Source organism: Diaphorina citri, unplaced genomic scaffold (genome assembly GCF_000475195.1).
Source record: "Diaphorina citri unplaced genomic scaffold, Diaci psyllid genome assembly version 1.1 scaffold2644, whole genome shotgun sequence".
Classification (NCBI taxonomy): Eukaryota; Metazoa; Arthropoda; class Insecta; order Hemiptera; family Psyllidae; genus Diaphorina; species Diaphorina citri.
In genome coordinates this window covers 1-24,615 of record NW_007380061.1, presented here as the reverse complement: position 1 = coordinate 24,615, position 24,615 = coordinate 1, and the positions used below count along the sequence as shown (strand labels likewise).

General features: G+C 36.5%; 1 protein-coding gene across 1 annotated transcript; it reads left to right on the top strand.

Annotated features, from left to right (window-relative positions):
- Positions 1–5,782: 5,782 nt before the first annotated feature.
- On the top strand, positions 5,783–7,579 carry LOC103519282. The gene has a single exon (XM_026830838.1). It carries the CDS (start codon positions 5,936–5,938, stop codon positions 7,541–7,543), a length of 1,608 nt encoding a protein of 535 aa, XP_026686639.1. The 5' UTR covers positions 5,783–5,935; the 3' UTR covers positions 7,544–7,579.
- The last annotated feature ends 17,036 nt before the right edge of the window (positions 7,580–24,615 follow it).

The following is a 24,615-nucleotide window of genomic DNA, read 5'->3' as shown; positions in this document are numbered from 1 at the left end:
TCAAAATATTCAGAAGAGGAAGGAGCTTGTATATTTTCAACTTTTTAGACTTATGGGTAAAAAACTTTCAGTATTTCGCAAGGGCATGTTTAGTTTTAGTGGTGTTCTGCATATGATGCAGGCTGCAGGGGTTGTATTACCTTCACTCAACTTTATGCAAGCTCTAACCATTCCCAACACGTCTTTGTTCTCATTTGTAACGAGTGTTTTCTCATGTCAAACATTTGTTTTCGGTGTCAAACATGACTTGCAGCAAAGGTGTGTAGGATTTGAGCTTTGGGGTTTCTCTCTTGAAATCCTGGTCCAATGAGAACAAAAGACAAGAAGGTGTTAACGAGGATGAAGATTTCATTGTCTGATTTCAAATGCACCAGGACACAAGACCAAATGGTACAACTTCAAAAACTTGTGGTTTTCTTTTGTCTGTCCATTTTGCTTTAGAATATCATTCCGATTTGAACTTTTCTTTTGCCAAAATGAGAGTCTTATCTTTGATATTGCTAAAGAAGTTAGCATTGTCATCCTGAATGTGAATGTTTCTGTATATCATCCCCCATGGAACTAAACATGCTAAACACAATACAATCTACTATCTCCTTGTCTCTTGAGTATTTTATGTTTACTTTTCATCAAGAAACTTTACCGGAACTGTGTATATCCTCTGCAAACTTTCTGTTAGGCTTTGCTATGAATTCAACTGATGATGTTGATGGTGAAGACAAGAAGGTGTTAACGAGGATGAAGATTTCATTGTCTGATTTCAAATGCACCAGGACACAAGACCAAATGGTACAACTTCAAAAACTTGTGGTTTTCTTTTGTCTGTCCATTTTGCTTTAGAATATCATTCCGATTTGAACTTTTCTTTTGCCAAAATGAGAGTCTTATCTTTGATATTGCTAAAGAAGTCAGCATTGTCATCCTGAATGTGAATGTTTCTGTATATCATCCCCCATGGAACTAAACATGCTAAACACAATACAATCTACTATCTCCTTGTCTCTTGAGTATTTTATGTTTACTTTTCATCAAGAAACTTTACCGGAACTGTGTATATCCTCTGCAAACTTTCTGTTAGGCTTTGCTATTAATTCAACTGATGATGTTGATGATGGTGTTGGTCGTGTAGAGATGTTCAAGCGTTTGTTTGTAGATAATTTTATTACCGGTGTTTCAGCATTTTCAGCAAACTGTCGACGCTTGGTGCTGTGTAATAAATTCACCGCTTTTAGTTTATAGTTTTGTTGCAATAAATTCGATGATAGTATAATAATGATCGCAACCTAGCAAAAGAGGAAAAGTTAGAAGTCAGAAAACTTCGCCCCGATGTTCCGCAGAGAACAAAACTTCCTTGATGGTCGTGTAGAGATGTTCAAGCGTTTGTTTGTAGATAATTTTATTACCGGTGTTTCAGCATTTTCAGCAAACTGTCGACGCTTGATGCTGTGTAATAAATTCACCGCTTTTAGTTTATAGTTTTGTTGCGATAAATTCGATGATAGTATAATAACGATCGCAACCTAGCAAAAGAGGAAAAGTTAGAAGTCAGAAAACTTCGCCCCGATGTTCCGCAGAGAACAAAACTTCCCGGCAAAAGTTTACCAGGAAACTAACTTGTCTTGTGTCTTCGATGATAATGATGCTTATTATTATGTATTTGCATATAGAAGTCATATAATACTTTGTGCTTGGTGAGGTTTGTATTATTTTACGAAACTTTTCAGGGAGTTTAACTTTTTGACTAACATTGTTTTATGGAGCATAATTTCAACATGGGTGATCCCTGCCCTCTGTTCTTTGCAAATTGGTAAAATGAGAACACATAAAAATCAAACAGATAATTTTATATTTTTGAAATCAAATGAGTGAGAATAAAACGCCGTTGGATTCAGCACACAGAAAAAAGGGCTCGTTCCTGCAACTTGCCATGATTCTCTAATGTTTATTAATTTACTTGTAGCTTGTAATCTAAATAAATTTAGGTATCAATAATTCCTATATTAAGTATAATTATCATATCATCCGTTTCAGGAATTTGTCACTGATCTCAACTTTCACATGTGAGAATAAAACGCCGTTGGATTCAGCACACAGAAAAAAGGGCTCGTTCCTGCAACTTGCCATGATTTTCTAATGTTTATTAATTTATTTGTAGCTTGTAATCTACAATTTAGGTATCAATAATAATAATAATAATAATACATCATATCATATCATCCGTTTCAGGAATTTGTCACTGATCTCAACTTTCACCCACAGTACATGTTTGTTAACGAACCTTTTCGTCTCCTCCCAGTATTTGTTCGCGAGTTTCATATTTCGTCGCCTTTGAATGATTTATTCTAACATTTAAATTTGAAATTCAAATATTCTAATTAAGTTCAAGAGTACATATACCTACTCTCCGTATAGTAAGAGCTCTCAGTATTACCTGCATTTAAATTGAGTATTAGAGATTCTGTATTGAGCATTAGAGGTTCTATATTGAGCCTCAACGATTCATTTTTCTTTCATTTAATTTTACGAGGAACATTTAGGTGTATGACATAAGTATCTTTGTAATATGTCTAGGGTTTCCCAACCTAAGAGGAAATTATACCACCTTGAGGAAATTATACCACGGTTCAAATTTTGGATGATATTTCTAGATTTACAGACGGACTCACATCGTATCGGGTCACGTAATGGAATTAAGTATTTTAGTGGGTGTTACCTGGAATAAAGCTACGTAGATATGACGAATTTTTAGCCTTACAATATCTCAAATAGTACCATTAATTATGCCAAAAAAAATTTTTTTTTTTTTTTTTTTTTTTTTTTTTTTTTCTTCTTCTTCTTTTTCGCTCCCCCTTTATACGTACCTACTCTATGTTCCTACTACATTTTGATTGTACCTACCTATGTTTTTGGTTTACTCTTTGGTTTGGTCTCCTTTTTTTTTTCCTCCCCCCTCTGTGCCTACCTACTTTATGTTTTATTGTTCCTACTACCTTTTGATTGTACCTACCTATGTTTTTGGTTTACTTTTTGGTTTGGTCTCTTTTTTTTTTTTTCCTCCCCCCTCTGTACCTACCTACTCTATGTTTTATTGTTTTTACTACCTTTTGATTGTACCTGCCTATGTTTTTGGTTTGGTCTTCCTTGAGTTTGCTTGTTTTTTTTTTTTTTCTATGTAGGTACCTACTCCATGTTTTATTTTTCCTGCTACCCTTTTGATTGTTCCTATGTACTTATTTTACTTTTTGGCCTTTTTTTTCTGGTCCTAGCCTACATGTTTGATTTTTGTTCTCCTCATTTTTCCCTAACCTTTACTGTGTTATTATGCTACCTTTAAACTTTTTTATTTCTTTTTCCTGTTGTATTATGCTAAATTTGTCCTTGTTACAGTGGAACATAAACGGATATTTCTGTCGTCTTCCTCACATCCAAAAATTCTTGACCGACCAAAGTCCACTAATAGCTTGCTTCCAGGAAACTAACCTCAAGCCATCCAGCCAAACTTCTCATGCCAAATATAACTTTTTCCGAAATGATCGCGATCCGGCCGCCTGTTCCTCAGCTAGTGGTGGGGTTGCAACTTTAGTGCACAAAAGTATTCGTGCAGAACAATGCAACATCCAATCTAATCTGGAGGTCATTGTGGTGCAAGTTTACCTTCGCAAGAAAGTCCAGATATGCAATGTATACATCCCACCTGACCAGAGATTTTCGTCAACTGATCTAGATGACATTTCGAGCCAGCTTCAACCCCCCTTCATCATACTTGGTGATTTTAACAGTCACAACACACTCTGGGGATCTAATGTTACCAACTCCAGAGGACGGGAAGTTGAACAATGGTTTGTAAACAAGAATATTGTTCTCCTAAATGATGGCAGTCATACTTACATGAGTATGTCATATGGTACAACGTCACCCGTTGATTTAACCTTTTGTTCCCCTGATTTAAGTATGTTCCTGGACTGGAATGTTAATGATTTTCTACATGATTCTGATCACTTTCCGATTTCCATCACTTCCAGACAGAGAGAACAAGAAAACATCTACAATGACTATTCCAAATGGCATTACACTAGAGCAGATTGGGGTGGATTCCACCAGCAACTTCATACGAAACATGAAAAGCTTACATTGAACCCAGATACTGATCTGGCAATACAAGAATTTACTGAAGATATTTTGTCAGCCTGTAAGAACAATATCCCGCAATCTAATCCTCAGAATAAGAAACCCCGCGTACCTTGGTGGTCGGAATACGAAACATGAAAAGCTTACATTGAACCCAGATACTGATCTGGCAATACAAGAATTTACTGAAGATATTTTGTCAGCCTGTAAGAATAATATCCCGCAATCTAATCCTCAGAACAAGAAACCCCGCGTACCTTGGTGGTCCGCAGATTGCTATAAAGCTATCAAAGAAAAGAACAAGTGTTATCGACGCTACAAAAGAACATTAAATATCGATGACTTCATTTCATTCAAAAGAGCTCGTGCCATCAGCCGAAAGGTTTGTTGGAACGCCAAAAAAGATTCTTGGCAGAAATTCATCGGGTCTATTAACTCTACTTCATCACCTAAAGAAAATTGGAGTAAAATGAAACGGATATTGGGTAAAAAATCCGACCAAATAGGGATCCCTTCCTTATCCACTGGATCTGGTTATGTGACCAACTCCAAAGAAATAGCTGATATCCTAGTTGAAAAATTCCATAAAAATGCTGACTTATCCCAACATAGTGAAGCATTTCGTACCTACAAAGACAACATAGCAGCTAATGTGTTATTTTTCCCCAATGATAATTCTGACCCATACAACTCTCTATTATCTTGGATTTCCTTAAACGTACCGCCCGTCAGAAAGATCGACTTTTCTTTCTTATCTCTATTATCTTGGATTTCCTTAAACTACAACTCTCCCATTACAATGAGAGAGATTGAACGTGTTCTCTATAAGCGGAAGAATTCCGCTCCGGGGATGGATAAAATATCTTATGCCATGTTGAAAAAACTACCCCACTCGTCTCTTGTCTTGCTAAATAAAATCTATAACCGTATTTGGTATACGGGTTACAACTCTCCCATTACAATGAGAGAGATTGAACGTGTTCTCTATAAGCGGAAGAATTCCGCTCCGGGGATGGATAAAATATCTTATGTCATGTTGAAAAAACTACCCCACTCGTCTCTTGTCTTGCTAAATAAAATCTATAACCGTATTTGGTATACGGGACATAATGCGAGCACCTACCTTCATGACAATCCTACGATCCAAACCAGCTGTCATTGATGATTCATCATCGTACTTATGAAGGCACTCTAGCGAGGACAATCAATGGTATCAAAGTATACGGGAAAAATACCTAGTAAATGGAAAGAATTTATTCTCTCGCCTATCCCTAAGCCTAATAAAGACCCGAAACTTTCTGAAAGCTACCGTCCAATTACATTAGCATCCTGTCTCTTCAAAATACTCGAGAAGATTGTGAATGACAGACTTTATTGTACCCTTGATTCCAAGAACTTTTTCAACAAATTTCAATGTGGTTTTCGCAAACTACACAGTACTACAGATGCTCTTGTACTCTTGGAATCCCATGTCCGTGATGCGTTTAATAACCAGGAGCACTGTGTAGCTGTGAGTTTAGATATATCTCGAGCTTATGAAACTACTTGGATTACCAGAGTCATTCAGATCCTTATTGACCAAAACCTTCGAGGTAACCTGATGCATTTCATCCAAAACTTACATCAAGAAAGAAGCTTCCGCGTTCGTGTTGGTTCCACATTATCTGTCCCTAAGGGACAAGACAATGGAATTAGTCAGGGCCTGTCCATTAGTTGTACCCTATTTCTCATCGCCATCAATGACATCGTCTCTAATGTTCACCCTAAAGTTAATGCCTGTTTATTTGCTGACGATTGCACACTATTTATGAAATCAAAATTCATAAGTGAACTCGAAGTCTGTATGCAACATTCATTGGATAACCTCACTTCTTGGACCAACACCTCTGGATTTCTCTTTTCACCTCAAAAATGTCAGGCGATTCATTTCTGCAGGAAAAGAAAAACTCACAATCATCCCAAGCTTTCGATTTCAAACCATGACCTGACATTCGTAAATAGCATAAAACTGCTCGGCCTTCACCTTGATGTTAAATGGAATTTTAAGGTTCACCTGAACCAACTCAAAACCGACTGTCTGAAACGTATAAATTTGATGAAGATTCTTTCAAACATCCGATGGGGAGCTGACTATAAGACCCTTCTACTTCTCTATCGTGGATACATCAGATCCAAACTGGACTACGGATCAATAGTCTATAGCTCAGCCTCTCCTTCATCTTTAAAAATATTGGACACTGTGCACCACCAAGGGGTCCGGCTGGCCTTAGGGGCATTCAGAAGTTCTCCCATCACAAGCCTGTTATCTGAAGCCGGAGAACCTCCCCTATCTATCCGCCGTAAAATTCTCCTCGGAAATTATCTATTGAGAACGAGAAGGGATCCACGTCACATCCACCATTCACTACATGATTCCAATCTACATTACCGCGCGTTACTTCAAGATCTCAATATCAACCTATCACTGCCCAACATTCTTCCTTGTCCTCAATTCTCTACCCCATGGACCATACAAGTACCATCCATAAATTATGAAATGCGAAAGTTTGACAAATCTCAAGATTGCCATGAAATGATCAAATCAGGCTTTCTAGAAATAGTAAGCAGATTTCCCCAGTTTTCCAAAATTTATACTGACGCTTCCAAAAACGATTCCTCAGTCGCAGCTGCCTTCTGGTCTCCTGACTTTTCCTTTAAAGTCAAGCTTAACCCACTTCTCTCAATCTGTAATGCAGAACTCATGGCTATTCTCTATACTGTCTATTTCATCCTCGCTAATTGTTTGTCTGAAGTCCGTAATTCCAGCTTCCTCCTATGTACCGACTCCCTCAGCGCCCTCCAATCTCTTCAAGATATCTTCTCTCCCAACCCAGTGTCATCTGAAATAAGAAAACTTTTACACGAAAACAAACATACCCTAAACCTCTGTTTCATGTGGATTCCGTCACATGTAGGTATACACGGCAATGACAAAGCGGACCTCCTTGCAAAGGAAACATTGTACAGTACCTCTCCTGCCATAGATAAGATCCCTATACAAGATTTTAAACACATTTTAAAACGAAAAATCATGTCATCGTGGCATGAAGATTGGGAATACCTAATAGGTAACAAACTTCGATTAATTAAAGAAGAAAATAAACCCTGGCACCCCCCTCAAACCTTCTCTCGACGCGACCAAGTCACCCTCACTCGCCTCCGCATAGGTCACACAAATCTCACCCATGTGCACCTAATGAGAAAAGAACAACCCCCGGAATGTAATGTTTGCCAATGTAACCTCACAGTTAAGCACATTCTGAAAGATTGCTGTAAATACCAAAATATTAGGAACCCTAACAATCTACATGCCTGTCTAAATAATGATCCTACCTCTGTCCTTAACTTTATTAAAATGACCAAACTAAAAATGTAAATCTTCCCCTCTCAGTGTATATAACATTTTATAATTATGTTTGCACACTATAATAAATGTTAATAAAAAAAAAAAAAATCTGAATGCCCGGAAATCCCTAATGGTTGAGCACTTGAAAAGTTTACACAGAAAGAAACTCTAGGTAAGTACTTTACACCTATACCTACATTAGAGCGAAAAACAAAAGAGGGAGAGAAAAGAAGAAGAAGAAAGAAAAAGAGAGAGAGAGAGAGAGAGAGAGAGAGAGATTACGATAAAAAGAGAAACAAAAACTTGCTATTCAAAGACGATTATTTAGCCGGGAAAAGCCCGGATATACTAGTGGTGTGTCTTTGGTCTAAAACTGGGGCGGCTTGGCAAGAAAGGTGAATATGGGTATACTTTACTTAAGGCCCGGTCGAAAGTCCCATTTTTGACCTAATGTTGGTGTAAGAGAAAGGATTTGAAACAGCTTGTTGGTTCAGAAAAAGGCTTTTAGGAAAATAAATTAATGCTAAATGGATTTAAAAATGTTATGTACTTATGTACTTAAGTCGTACTGTACTTGTAGTGTACTTACTGTACAAGTATGTACTGTACTTAAGTTATGTACTGAAGTTGACGTGGGTCACTTTTAGACACTTTACATTCTACGTTTCTATCAAGCCTTGGTTACTACTACGAGCATACCTACGATCCACCGCCATTGTCTTATCTAGCTGTGTATGAACTTACAAGAGAATATCGACTTATTGGATATGGGACTATAATGTTATTGCTATCTATTATTGCTTCATACTTGTAATATTCATAACTACATCTCCCATATTAGATAATAGCGCTATGCTCAGTATTAGTATTTGAGATACATTGGACCATCTGATTAGCATACGAAATACAACATGGAGTGTGTTTTTCATTATCACTTTCTATTCATACAGGAAACCAGTTTTTTTTGGTTTTCTGGCTTTATGGTTTTCTGGAAAAAAATTTGCACCACCACTTTCGTGTTCCTGGTAATAAAGGAAGGACGGACTAAAAACCCTAAAAAAATGTGGATATTGGGAATTTCTGTTCTAATGTACTGGTCTGGCTGGTCAATGTCTAAATTCTACGCTGGACCCATCTTACCTCATAGATTTCTAAAATTCCCAAAAGGTGAGATATAAACTAGAGGAATCTAGAACATTTGATTAGGAAATCTATGATACATGAGTAGAATATTAGGTAGCTATTAATGGTCTTCAACATTTCACATCCAAATCCAAAATCCTATGATCTATGATTCCACAATATCTGTAGCATATTATAAATACGTTACGATGTGTTGAATGCACGTATTTGCACGTGTTTCCACGGACATTCAAGTGTTGTGTGTAGTCTGTTGTACGTGTTTCGATAGATTTCCAAGCTGAATTGTTCCCTGTAACTCTTTTCTCCCCCTCCTTTGATGAGTTGTTCCACATTTCGTGATTGGATTTAGCAACATGGAGCTCCTCTTCTCCGCTGCAATTCACAGAGCTTTTGGCAAAGTGTTTCTCATTTTGTGAAAGCACTAACTTCTTTTTGCTGTCGACCAAATGAAATGACGTGTACAGGATGGCGCAGAATTTGAAAATGGCCATTTAATATCCGATTCCCTATTTCCCACCTTGAGCTCTTTGTGAGAGTACTCCTTTTAGGACTTGGAAGTAGTCTGTCAATATTAGTGCATGAAACTTTGGTAAATAGAGCATATTTATGTATTGGACAAAATGTTATCATTCTTATGTACATACCATATACATTACATACATTCAAGTATTAATTATACATAGTAGGTATGTACCTATATGTAGGTAGTAGGTATACCTACCTAGTTCACCTAATTGATAAGTTGACTTCACCATGTCTCTGTAACTCGGTCTCAACTTTAGGTCATTCCTTTCATTTTAACTTTTGGCCATTCATCAGCCATTTCCGTATGGTGTCCTCCCCTAGTCCCCTAGTTATTTGACCATTCATTCAATGTACTGTGACTGGAGCGTGACCTGAACGGATAGTGGGACTCGGGCTTTAGACTTCTATTCCATTCCGATCCGATGGCCGGAGACTTTCAGCACACCCTGTCGTCACGTTTGTGTCACTTGCAGTTCTAGTAGTCTTCCCCGTACCATGTTCCATCTCAATGTAACTACCATGTACAACTACAACATACAGGAATAATCTTAATATAATGTCTACGACTCTACGACGTACAAGCATTATACTTGTTTCTACTTTTTCTTTCTCCTCTATTTTTTTCTTTCTCATATCTTTTCTAGTTTCTTCTATTTCTCTAGATTCCATTCTGCCGGTTACTTTTAAAAGATTTTTGTTCGTGTGCGTTGTAAGTTTTTGCTTTGGACGGATAGAGGAATTTTTTCGTCACGTTTGACGCTCCACGGATTGGAGTTACTGATCTCTTGGCCCATTCGCATCTGCAGAAGATCTATCTTCGATCTTCCTGATATCTATGGGAAAATACTAAATAGATCGGATCATGCTCATATCAGGCATTCCGGAAGGCGCACAAAGAGATTGAGTAGACACAACACCGACCCTACGGCCAGCCCATATTACTGGAAACTCATAGTTGAATAGAGTATATGTATATTCAGACGATGTTAAAGCGAAAGAACCTTCTGTGGATTAGTATGATCTATCTTATTTTTATCAAGCCTGGCCTGAGGATAGGAAACATATAGGTAATAGGAGAAACCAGGACACAAAACATATTCATACAAGATATCTAAATGCTACTGTCTAAAATGCTATTTACCATCAGTTGAACGAGCACTGACTGCATTTAATATGGCGAACATTTTCTTTTGTATTCCCCCATGTCCTTTGAATAAGGATACTCAACTATCAAGCCTGGCCTGAGGATAGGAAACATATAGGTAATAGGAGAAACCAGGACACAAAACATATTCATACAAGATATCTAAATGCTATATTGTCTAAAATGCTATTTACCATCAGTTGAACGAGCACTGACTGCATTTAATATGGCGAACATTTTCTTTTGTATTCCCTCATGCCCTTTGAATAAGGATACTCAGTAATACTCAGTCTGATATCTATGGGAAAATACTAAATAGATCGGATCATGCTCATATCAGGCATTCCGGAAGGCGCACAAAGAGATTGAGTAGACACAATACCGACCCTACGGCCAGCCTATATTACTGGAAACACATAGTTGAATAGAGTATATGTATGTATTGTATGTATATTCAGACGATGTTAAAGCGAAAGAACATCGACCTTTTGCGGATTAGTATGATCTATCTTATATCAAGCCTGGCCTGAGGATAGGAAACATATAGGTAATGGGAGAAACCAGGTCACAAAACATATTCATACACGATATCTAAATGCTACTGTCTAAAATGCTATTTGCCATCAGTTGAACGAGCACTGACTGCATTTAATATGGTGAACATTTTCTTTTGTATTCCCTCATGCCCTTTGAATAAGGATACTCAACATTTCCCAGAAGATACTTCTCAGTTCAGTCAACTCAGATTACTTTCGCATTTAGTTCCATTAGGAGACTTGTCAATTTTGAATTGAAAACAAGATGAACGACTGTTGGACTTGGGAATTGTTATTGTCAAAGCTGTTTTCCTTCTTGATACATTTAGGAAATATTCTGAAGAAACAGGATTTCGATCCGTACGTCATATATATCAAAGGCTGTTTTCCTTCTTGATACATTTAGGAAATATTCTGAAGAAACAGGATTTCGATCCGTACGTCATATATCTCAAAGGGAAATGTCTTTCTGCTGTTTTCCTTCTTGATACATTTAGGAAATATTCTGAAGAAACAGGATTTCGATCCGTACGTCATATATCTAAAAGGGAAATGTCTTGCAGAAGTGGAGTATTTGCCTGACTAAATTAGTATTTTCCATTATCGTAGGTAACAAAGTATTAGACATCATTTTCTATTTGTACCTTTCAGCTATTACGTGTACAAGAAGAAAAGGTTGTCCTTTTGTGGACTTTGAGTCACAAAGGTGCCTTTGAAGATTTGGTATTTGAAGAGAAAACGTTGTCAGATTATTTCAAGAACATGACTTACTACAAGTTACAACATTCCCTACGTGTGCATACATGAGCAAATATTGTAATAACGAGCTTAAAGTTGTGCCAAGTTTTAAAAGCTTGATGTCTTGTAAGTTAGAAACTAAGCTGAGAGTTGGGTATAGTTTGTCTTTTCAAAAAGAAAGTCAACAGTTTTACAGGGTTCGGATTTCCTTCGTACCTATGTGAATGGGTAATTGTTTCCGTCACGAGATCCCTTGAGCCTGAAATTTGATTTAGTAGGTATTTTTCAGACCTGACCCTCAAGGGTTTTGAAGACCACGTAAATTTATTGACAAAGAATCGAACCTGTATCCCCTTAACCGTGAGTCGGATAGTGTTCAAAGTAGCACCATTCGATTTGGCGTCAAAAAATACATAGGATTCAATATTCGCATGTGCATTTATCTGTATTTTTTGAAAATTATTAAAATTTATTGACACCGGAAAGAATCGAACCTGTATCTCCTTAAATAAGAGTCGGATGGTGTTCAAAGTAGCACCATTCGATTTGGCGTGAAAAATCACATAGGAATGACTTTTTAACGGCTCAAATATCTTTAACAGAAACCGTTGAAGGCCTTTTTCAAAAACAGTATTTTTTCTTGCATTTGCCGAGTCTCGAACCCGTAACTCCTTAACTGTAATTGGGACAGTTGCACCAATCGATTCCCCGTCAAAAGTTCCATTAGAGAGAATGCATAGTGGACCCAAAAAGTCTATTGGAGACTTTTCTGGGGCAAAGAACTGATTTAACGGGTTAATTTCCTATGGGGACTTTTAGGTTGAACACCCTGTATATCTAGTCCATATACAGGGTGTTCCTAAAATTTCAGATAACAGGCTTGTGATGGGAGAACTTCTGAATGCCCCTAAGGCCAGCCGGACCCCTTGGTGGTGCTCAGATAACAGGCTTGTGATGGGAGAACTTCTGAATGCCCCTAAGGCCAGCCGGACCCCTTGGTGGTGCACAGTGTCCAATATTTTTAGAGATGAAGGAGAGGCTGAGCTATAGACTATTGATCCGTAGTCCAGTTTGGATCTGATGTATCCGCGATAGAGAAGTAGAAGGGTCTTATAGTCAGCTCCCCATCGGATGTTTGAAAGAATCTTCATCAAATTTATACGTTTCAGACAGTCGGTTTTGAGTTGGTTCAGGTGAACCTTAAAATTCCATTTAACATCAAGGTGAAGGCCGAGCAGTTTTATGCTATTTACGAATGTCAGGTCATGGTTTGAAATCGAAAGCTTGGGATGATTGTGAGTTTTTCTTTTCCTGCAGAAATGAATCGCCTGACATTTTTGAGGTGAAAAGAGAAATCCAGAGGTGTTGGTCCAAGAAGTGAGGTTATCCAATGAATGTTGCATACAGACTTCGAGTTCACTTATGAATTTTGATTTCATAAATAGTGTGCAATCGTCAGCAAATAAACAGGCGAGAAAACGTTGTCAGATTATTTCAAGAACATGACTTACTACAAGTTACAACATTCCCTACGTGTGCATACATGAGCAAATATTGTAACGAGCTTAAAGTTGTGCCAAGTTTTAAAAGCTTGATGTCTTGTAAGTTAGAAACTAAGCTGAGAGTTGGGTATATAGTTTGTCTTTTCAAAAAGAAAGTCAACAGTTTTACAGGGTGCGGATTTCCTTCGTATGTAGCAAATATTGTAACGAGCTTAAAGTTGTGCCAAGTTTTAAAAGCTTGATGTCTTGTAAGTTAGAAACTAAGCTGAGAGTTGGGTATAGGTAGTTTGTCTTTTCAAAAAGAAAGTCAACAGTTTTACAGGGTCCGGATTTCCTTCGTATGTGCTGAGAGTTGTAGGTAGTTTGTCTTTTCAAAAAGAAAGTCAACAGTTTTACAGGGTCCGGATTTCCTTCGTATGTGAATGGGTAATTGCTTCCGTCACGAGATCCCTTGAGCCTTGAAATTTGATTTAGTATTTTTCAGACCTGACCTCAAGGGTTTTGAAGACCACGGGACCCTAAAAGAAATATTCATTAGTTATGTTCGGGATCAGACTTTAAACTAACTTGAAGTTAAACCAACTGGTCCCATTTAGATTAATACCTACAATGAGATTGCCCTAATTGCCTTGGATTTCTTGTTTCTTTCAATCTCTTTGTAATATCTGGAGTTTTCTTGTTTCTTGCCCTAATTGTCTTGGATTTCTTGTTTCTTTCAATCTCTTTGTAATATCTGGAGTTTTCTTGTTTCTTTGTAGATCACATTTGTTAATTACCAACTTGATGCATTCAATGTCATATTTACACCTATTCTTTGCTTTGTATGTTTCTAAACGATGTCTTTGCCTTTCTGGTCCTCACTAGTTCATTAGACTTTTTCACAAAGAGTTGCCATCCCTGACTATGCATATCAAGCATAGTGTAGTTATGTTAATAATTCTGTGTAATAATTCACGTTACTTTCATTCTCTGAATGCTGTTTGCAAGTTTTTGTTTACGTTCAACATTATATGAGATGCTGTTTGTTTTTGTTGAAAGTATTACTTCACATGTACTGTTTACATTTTTGATTAAACCCAGATTAAAATGCTATTTTTGTTACATGTGTGTCTTAACTTGTGCTCTCGTCTTACCATATACTCCGTCGAGTTTTTTAATTCCTTCTTTTCTTTTGATATGAATGTTAAGCTTGTTGAGAAGTACGTAAAACTTGCTTCAAAAGATTACTAGTAAGGGATTTTTCTCCACATTATAGTAAGCAGAGATATTATTACCTACATATATCGTACTACATTCATGCAGGTTTGTATGTATATCCTACACACCCACCTAATACGTCCATTTCTGAAGAAAGTATTTCAAAAAGATAAAACTGAATTTTGGTGAGTTACTCAAGATCAAGGACAGTCAGAACTTGATCTCATTTCTTACCTTCGTAGTTGAAAGATGAAAGAGTTGTCCCGTATATGCTACTAAAGATGACTGATGAACTTGGAACCTTGTTTCCCTTTATTCCTTTCTATTATATGTGTTCATAATGTTCACTGAGACATACTCGTGTATAGTAAGAAGAGTGCATTATTGCAGAATGCAGACAGAATTAGAATATCATATTCATGAGGGTAATAATTTCATCAGGTCTGCTCGAGGTGTGGAAAACTTTAATGCTCCTCATTTGACTGCCCTGATTTATGCTGTTTGTTAACATAAAAATGCATTAAGTTTCTATTTTCACTCATAAAATTTGAATAGAAGAAGGGAAAAAAAGGGAAGGGATTGGAGGGAAAAAAGGGGTCGTAAAAATCCCTCCGACTGACTTTTATTGCTTGGAAGAACAGCGCTGGAACTACTGGGAGCTGTATGGTAACTAATTCTGATGACTAGTTTTTTTTTCCTAATAGAGAAAATTGAAACTGGTAGTAAACCATATTGAAACATGCCAAGACGAGACTGAGGCATGGACTTGTAAAGGTTTTAAAGAATATGGTACGGCGATTCTGTGAATGAATATTGTTTTCAGTTTTGTTTAGGGCTTTGCTAGATGTTTATTTTAGGTATAATGAGGGATGTAAATCTCCCATCAATAAATCTGAATTACCTTTGAAGCAGAACAAAAGTTCAAGTACCTATAGATTAATACCTACAATGAGATTGCCCTAATTGCCTTGGATTTTTTGTTTCTTTCAATCTCTTTGTAATATCTGGAGTTTTCTTGTTCCTTTGTAGATCACATTTGTTAATTACCAACTTGATGCATTCAATGTCATATTTATACCTATTCTTTGCTTTGTATGTTTCTAAACGATGTCTTTGCCTTTCTGGTCCTCACCAGTTCATTAGACTTTTTCACAAAGAGTTGCCATCCCTGACTATGCATATCAAGCACACGTGTAGTTATGTTAATAATTCTGTGTAATAATTCACGTTGCTTTCATTCTCTGAATGCTGTTTGCAAGTTTTTGTTTACGTTCAACATTATATGAGATGCTGTTTGTTTTTGTTGAAAGTATTATTTCACATGTACCTACTGTTTACATTTTTGATTAAACCCAGATTAAAATGCTATTTTTGTTACATGTGTGTCTTAACTTGTGCTCTCGTCTTACCATATACTCCGTCGAGTTTTTTAATTCCTTATTTTCTTTTGATATGAATGTTAAGCTTGTTGAGAAGTACGTAAAACTTGCTTCAAAAGATTACTAGTAAGGGATTTTTCTCCACATTATAGTAAGCAGAGATATTATTACCTACATATATCGTACTACATTCATGCAGGTTTGTATGTATATCCTACACACCCACCTAATACGTCCATTTCTGAAGAAAGTATTTCAAAAAGATAAAACTGAATTTTGGTGAGTTACTCAAGATCAAGGACAGTCAGAACTTGATCTCATTTCTTACCTTCGTAGTTGAAAGATGAAAGAGTTGTCCCGTATATGCTCCTAAAGATGACTGATCTTTTGATATGAATGTTAAGCTTGTTGAGAAGTACGTAAAACTTGCTTCAAAAGATTACTAGTAAGGGATTTTTCTCCACATTATAGTGAGCAGAGATATTATTACCTACATATATCGTACTACATTCATGCAGGTTTGTTAGTTTGTATGTATACCATACATACCCACCTAATACGCCCATTTCTGAAGAAAATATTTCGAAAAATACAAAACTGAATTTTGGTGAGTTACTCAAGATCAAGGACAGTCAGAACTTGATCTCATTTCTTACCTTCGTTGTTGAAAGATGAAAGAGTTGTCCCGTATATGCTACTAAAGATGACTGATGAACTTGGAACCTTGTTTCCCTTTATTCCTTTCTATTATATGTGTTCATAATGTTCACTGAGACATACTCGTGTATAGTAAGAAGAGTGCATTATTGCAGAATGCAGACAGAATTAGAATATCATATTCATGAGGGTAATAATTTCATCAGGTCTGCTCGAGGTGTGGAAAACTTTAATGCTCCTCGTTTGACTGCCCTGATTTATGCTGTTTGTTAACATAAAAATGCATTAAGTTTCTATTTTCACTCATAAAATTTGAATAGAAGAAGGGAAAAAAAGGGAAGGGATTGGAGGGAAAAAAGGGGTCGTAAAAATCCCTCCGACTGACTTTTACTGCTTGGAAGAACAGCGCTGGAACTACTGGGAGCTGTATGGTAACTAATTCTGATGACTAGTTTTTTTCCTGATAGAGAAAATTGAAACTGGTAGTAAAGAGAACCATGATGAAACATGCCAAGACGAGACTGAGGCATGGACTTGTAAAAGTTTTAAAGAATATGGTACGGCGATTCGGTGAATGAATATTATTTTCAGTTTTGTTTAGGGCTTTGTTAGATGTTTATTTTAGGTATAATGACTTAATGAGGGATGTAGGTAAATCTCCCATCAATAAATCTGAATTATACCTTTGAAGCACAACAAAAGTTCAAGTACTTCAAGATTATATGGACAAATTGAATATCTTCTAAAGGTTTTTGCCTCTTGAACCCGACAAAGTAGGTAAATCAAAGGAGTTCAGCCAAAAATATGTAGAATACTTCTGGGAAACAGGTTGGAAGTGGGTATAATTATTATAATCCTTGATAAAGGCCAAAGACCTTTGGGCCCTTTTATCTGGAAAATCAAAAGACTTATTGAAGAAATACATGGTATACAATTTTGTGCGACATCTAAAGAAAAAGAAGTAGGTAGTAGGGAAAAAAGATTAAGTGGCTTCTTTAAAAGAAAAGACAAAAAAATAACTCTTGTCTAGAGATTTTTCACTCAACTGGAAATTACAAAAAAGCTTTTATATAGGCAAGGAGCGTTCAACATTGGAGACGACTGGCTAAAAGAAAGACGGAGAGAAATGAGGAAAAAGGCAAGAAAAACATCAGAATAGAAGGAAACTAATGCATTAAAACATATTGTGTAAAGATGGAGGAAAGGAAAATATAGATAAAAAGATTAAGAAAGAAAACAACGCACACTCACACACATATTAGGAAAATCCTACCATGCAGGGAGCAAGATTTAAGGTTTAAAATTAAAGGCTATTTGTCACCTCACTCCTCTGACCTTTATACTGGATGGAAAAGGTTAATTTATGCTAGACGGAAGTCAACTCAAAGTTAGTATTGTACAAGTTTCCTGCGTTTCCTCTTATTGTGAGACACATACTGAAGTAACTGGAAAGTCTTATTGAAGTTGTTGTTGTTGTAGCGGCTTTAGCTTTCGCCGAATGGCGATAGCAGAATAAAGAAAAGATGTCTTTTTGTATCTGCTATACACCGGGGTGATGGTTCTCGTGTTGACCCAGCACCTAAATGGGAAGTATTGTCTCTCTTCTCGCCCATCTGATGAGAGGCATACTATACTATGGGCCAGCTACGACACAGGCCACAAGCGTCTAATGTAGCAGTTGTTCCATTGCTACGAAATAAAAACGGCGGTGGAACACTCATCTTTAAAATAAAGAAACTGTTTACATTTTTGATTAAACCCAGATTAAAATGCTATTTTTGTTACATGTGTGTCTTAACTTGTGCTCTCGTCTTACCATATACTTCGTCGAGTTTTTTAATTCCTTCTTTTCTTTTGATATGAATGTTAAGCTTGTTGAGAAGTACGCAAAACTTGCTTCAAAAGATTACTAGTTAGGGATTTTTCTCCACATTATAGTAAGCAGAGATATTATTACCTACATATATCGTACTACATTCATGCAGGTTTGTATGTATATCCTACATACCCACCTAATACGTTCATTTCTGAAGAAAATATTTCGAAAAGATTTAAAACTAAATTTTGGTGAGTTACTCAAGATCAAGGACAGTCAGAGTCAGAACTTGATCTCATTAAATTTCTTACCTTCGTAGTTGAAAGATGAAAGAGTTGTCCCGTATATGCTTCTAAAGATGACTGACAGAATGTTGTTTTGAAGCTAACATTGAATGGTGTTATGAAACATTGTATGGTGTTGTGAGTAATGATGCTATTGTGTAACATCTTGTACCACCCTGTCAATGTTCATCTCATGTATCTAATGCCACAATACCTTCTTCCCTTCTCCTCCAAAACACATAATCCCACTGTTGTTTCTCTTCCTCCCCATCTTTAGAATGTTGTTTTGAAGCTAACATTGAATGGTGTTATGAAACATTGTATGGTGTTGTGAGTAATGATGCTATTGTGTAACATCTTGTATCACCCTGTCAATGTTCATTTCATGTATCTAATGCCACAATACCTTCTTCCCTTCTCCTCCACAACACATAATCCCACTGTTGTTTCTCTTCCTCCCCATCTTCCTCTTCCTTCTGAGTCTTAGTCGTGTTTTTAACCTCACGCTGGGTTCATTTATATTAATTTTTATATTCAGTGACCAATCAGATAAAGTAATGAGGAACTTCTCATTTTAGCCAAAATTGATTAAAACCGGCGATAGTTAGCTTGGTAATTCAAATTCAATCCATTTCCACTCGAGTTACAACTCGAGTTGGAAAATAATCGAGTAGAAAATAATCGAGTTGAAAAATCTCACTCGAGTCCCATCACTATGTTGTCCTCCCTGTTTATAGTCCCACAGCCAGACGTGAAAGTCTTGAAATACATCCGGAGATCACGAGCGTCTTTGCCCAACTACTAATCCAACTGAAGAGTTCCTTAGCACATTGTTGAAATCAGATAAAGTAATGAGGAACTTCTCATTTTAGCCAAAATTGATTAAAACCGGCGATAGTTAGCTTGGTAATTCAAATTCAATCCACATATTTTCACAATCCGTAAAACAATTTAAATTTTAATTCCTTCTTCAACAATTCCTCGTGTTGCTTTCGGTTTTGCCTTCTGCAATGAGTAGTTCCTGGTTGGATGAGAGTTCATCTTGTCAAGATGGTGTTGCCCATGTTGGTGTTGCCCAAGATGACTTGGTGTTGCCCATGTCCAAGAAGAAAACCTGGAAGGATACTGTGGGACAGGTGGTGGAAGTGGCGAAGACAGGCACATGGTTTGTTCCACTTCGAAAATTAATTTTCCAAAAAGGAAAACATAAGAAATGGCCCAAAACTTTTTGAACCCTCCCGCACACCCTCATTTCTTTCAGAACCCATTGTTGATGGTTTGTTTGTTCCTTTTTTGTACAGGAAGTAAAAAAGGGGGGAGGAATAAATTAATAACCACCTCATTTACCTTCTGGTGTACCTAGTTTCGCCTACTAGGTACGTAACGCGCATTCAAAAGGATTTGATGAAAATGTGGGGAGATCTTAGAGAGGAAATATATGTTGGTTGGTTGGGTGGAAGAGCTCACTGTGTAAGAATACAAATATAAAGCCAAAAAAAATCGCTTTTTACATACCCATATTAGAGTATGTACTCTTACTACTTACCCACATAATACCCACTCTGCAATATACAATCAGTACCTACATTTAGATGGAGGGATTGATAAATATGTTATTGATATTTATCATTTCAATAATAATACCTACCTATTTGTATGAAATAAAACTATGTTTGTATGAAATAAAACAACAACAACAACAACAACAAAAACAACAACAACAAGACAACAACACCATGAAAAACAAAAGGTATCCAACTATCCATGTTATTAAAATAAAAAATTCCATTCTCTCTCATATTTTGGGGGACATTTCAGGGGGCCGCCTGCGGGAGGCCCCAGGGAGGGTCAACTTTGAAATCTTAATTGAGAACCCTCAAGTTTAGAGATGCAATTCGAAAAGAGTTCAAGAGGCACAAGGGACGTCATACCGAATAAGTTGAGGGGCGAATGTAAATTCCCCCGATTTCATGTAAATTCCCCCGATTTCAAAATTACTTCCTGTAGGGTCACATGTAAATTCCCCCGATTACGAAAAAAAAAGGTATATGTAAACTCCCCCGATGGTAGAACCTGGATTTAACTTTCTTTCTGATGCTATTTATTTGAACATATATGTTATTTGAACATAGGTATATGTTATTTGAACATATATTTATGTTATTTGAACATATACGCAATTTTTTTTTTTATTTCAGCCAGAAACACAGATAACCAGACATTCTGGTCGATTTTTCGGCCAAAATTTCTCTGAGTGTTCCTTCTGATGTCTTAGTCGTGTTTTTAACCTCACGCTGGGTTCATTTATATTAATTTTTATATTCAGTGACCTTTTTTTTTCTCTCTCCTTGTTCTACTTAAATGAACAACAGTGGCCTGGAGTAGCAGTTGAACCCCATTCAAGTCATAAATAACTGTCCGTGGCGGCGATGTCCAGCCTGGGACAATGGCTTCCCGAGGCTAACTCCCTATTTAATACCGCTGGTGCGGGGCCTTTTCTTGTGGGTAATTTTTACAAAAGGAGATTTTTTTTAATTTTTTTCTTGCTTACGCAAGGAATTTTTTTTTGTCCCTCGGATAAATTTCTATGCGACAGACGTACAAGCATTATACTTGTTTCTACTTTTTCTTTCTCCTCTATTTTTTTCTCTTTCTCATATCTTTTCTAGTTTCTTCTATTTCTCGTTCCTTTGCGACAGTTTTAGACCTTTTTTCTCCCCCGTCCTCTTTCTTTCTTCGTTTATGTGTTCGCTTCTGTTGGTTTTGCTGGCTTTTACGCGCTGGTGCGGGGCCTTTTCTTGTGGGTAATTTTTACAAAAGGAGATTTTTTTTAATTTTTTTCTTGCTTACGCAAGGAATTTTTTTTGTCCCTCGGATAAATTTCTATGCGACAGTTAGACCTTTTTTTTCTCCCCCGTCCTCTTTCTTTCTTCGTTTGTGTGTTCGCTTCTGTTGGTTTTGCTGGCTTTTACATGCGACAGTTTTAGACCTTTTTTCTCCCCCGTCCTCTTTCTTTCTTCGTTTATGTGTTCGCTTCTGTTGGTTTTGCTGGCTTTTACGTTTAGCTTATGGTCAGGGAAATGGATTCCATCGTAATATTTTGTTCAGGGGATATGATTCCATGTTGATATTGTTTTCAAGGTTTGCCGTTTTGTGTATTTTGTTCAGAGTTGTTGTCTAGGAAAGAGCGTTGGCCAGAATGGTAATGACGGAAAAAATTGATGAAACCCCCTTGTAATATTCTGTTCAGGGGATATGATTCCATGTTGATATTGTTTTCAAGGTTTGCCGTTTTGTGTATTTTGTTCAGAGTTGTTGTCTAAGAAAGAGCGTTGGCCAGAATGATAATGACGGAAAAAATTGATGAAATCCCCCCAGAGACTTTAATGTAGGGCGCAGCAGAATAGACGAAGGTAGAAAAATAATGATGAATTTAATGGAAATGAATTATGATAAAGGAGCATTATTCATGAAAACATTAACAAGAATTGATGGAAAAAATGGAGAAATTGGTAGTGAAGAATTCATGAAGGTACTGGAAATGAGCTTTACTTCTGAAATTAGGGATGACCTGAAATAATAAATGAAGTCAGATAACCATCTGAATGGATGACTGTAACTATGTGAAGGTTAAAATATTGAACTTGATTCAATCACTTATAAATCTAGGTACGTCCTAGCTACAATATGTATAGAGTTATGTGTTGTATAAAAGTTCTTTTCTCAAGTTTTAACTCTTGCTCCTTAGCATGCAACTCATGCAAGAAACTCATACTACTCAATCCCTAAGGTTTTGTTACCTCTATTTTATCCACTTCACTGACGATTCACAAAACGACCGTTCTGCCAGATAAAATAGTTATAGGATTACTAGATTTTGCACCTAATCTTATAAAATAAATAATCTCCTGCTATCTTGTTCTTCTTGTTTCTTATACCTATACCATATCTCTATCGATTATCACATTATCTTCTTCGTCTTCTCCTACCTTCTTCTTCCAATTCCATTATTTTTTCCCCTTCTCTCCCTTTCCATTTCCTAGCGCTTCTATATCTCCCATTTTCTTGATATTCGTTTGATGGAACAAAATGGGTACTAAATGATGGGCTTTGGTACAAATTCGCAGCAAAAGTTGTGGTGCTAACTTCACGCACCTCCATTACCTCCATCTTCATCATCGCTAACATTCTTCATCTCTTTATACTCTTCATCTTGTTAAATTTCTTCTAAATGGATATTATTTTTTTCTTCTTTTTCCCCCCATATTCTCTCTCCTCTCCCTTCTTCTCTTTTCTCCCGATCTTTATTTTCCGATTAGAGCTATAATTATCTTGTGATATCTTTTCAATTTTCAGTTTCTTTCTCCCTACCGTTTCTCATATTCTCCCACTCATTCTCATTTCTCTCTCTCTCTCTCTCTAATTTCTCCATTTGCTGTTCTTTTTACAACCGTTTCTTTCTTCTTCTTCTTCTTCTTCTTCTTCTTCTTCTTCTTCTTCTTGCAGCATCTTTTTCTTTTCCTTTGTCTGTTTTTATATTATACAAACGAACATATTTATTACAATGAGACTTTCTAATCTGTTCAGAGTTTCCATGTCTTTTATTATCTACATTTATAATGTAGAAAATGATAGACATAATACGAAAATAGCTACGTTTGTTTGCTTACAATATTTTTTACTTTCTATTACTACAGTATACCTTTGTCTGTTTTTATATTATACAAACGAACATATTTATTACAATGAGACTTTCTAATCTGTTCAGAGTTTCCATGTCTTTTATTATTAACATTTATAATGTAGAAAATGTTAAACATAATACGAAAATAGCTACGTTTGTTAGCTTACTATATTTTTTTCATTTCATTGAAACTCATCAGTTAGGTATGGCTCTTAGGTTTAATTATTTTTCAATTAATGTATTTCGAACAGGTTTCTAATTTTCTATGCTCTCCGAGAAGTTAATACAGAACGATAGAAGAAAGTTTAAGAATAAAGTAAAGAGTAGATGAAGAAAGGAAAAAGAAAGTAAAGAGAGAATGAAGGGTGGAAAGAAACTGGATTGAGGGAAAAAGTTTCTAGGAAATATGGAGGAATCATGGAATATGAAGAGAAAGAGAGAAATTTCGTCCAATCCAGGTAGACGAATTGATAGTTTGATACAGTTACCTACCAAGAATATTTTATTGGTTATTTTCATTTTTCACATCCTTCCATCTCAACGGAGCGGACCATGGATTCAAAAAGGATATACCTAGGAAGAGGAACTATATTGGAAAGGTATTTCGATGCAGGTAATTCAATACAATACATATTCAATACATACGAACTTAGAAAGGTATTTCGATGCAGGTTATTCAAAAAGGAAGGGAAAGGGATCCATAGTCCTATGTTTCCATACGTTATAAGTTATAATCCACCCACGCCTACGTCACGTCATTTAATTTATTCATATAAGTTCATAGTCAAATCAGTTTGCAACTGTGATTCGTAGTAGACGGAATTATTATTATTATTATTATTATTTTTTTATATATATCAAACATTTTGTGTTGCATCCTTGTCACATTTGTTAACTACATACCAAATTTCAAGTCTCTAGCTTGTACCGTTCCCGAGATATTGTTAAATTACACCGAAAACCGCCAAAAAGCGGTAAAATGCCGCCAACCGTTGCACCGGTCTTAACCAAAAGTTTCGTGTCGCATCCTTGTCACATTTGACAGCTACATACCAAATTTCAACTCTCTAGCTCTTACCGTTCTCCAGATATTTTGTTTACAGACAGACAGACGGACAGACAGACACACACACAGACAGACAGACACACACACGGACCAATGGCTGAAACTTTGGATTTAGGCTCTAGGGACCTCAAAACGTGTTTTGACACTAAAAACGGACCATCGAAAATTTGACCCGATTACATTACTTTCCTTCCTATAGGATAAGGAAAGTAAAAAGGAAGGGAAAGGGATCCATAGAGTTGTTTCCATACGTTATATCCACCCACCCCTACGTCACGTCATTTTCAAGATTTTCACTTTATGTTCACAAACATTATGGTGTACCTACCTAATTGGTGTATGGTCACCTACATTTTCTCTCTCTTTCTCTCTCTCTCTCTCTCTCTCTCTCTCTCTCTCTCTCTCTCTCTCTCTCTCTCTTTTTTTTTTTT

Coding starts and splice junctions, on each gene's coding strand:
- LOC103519282 (XM_026830838.1), top strand. CDS start 5,936: ATGAAATCAAAATTCATAAGTGAACTCGAAGTCTGTATGCAACATTCA.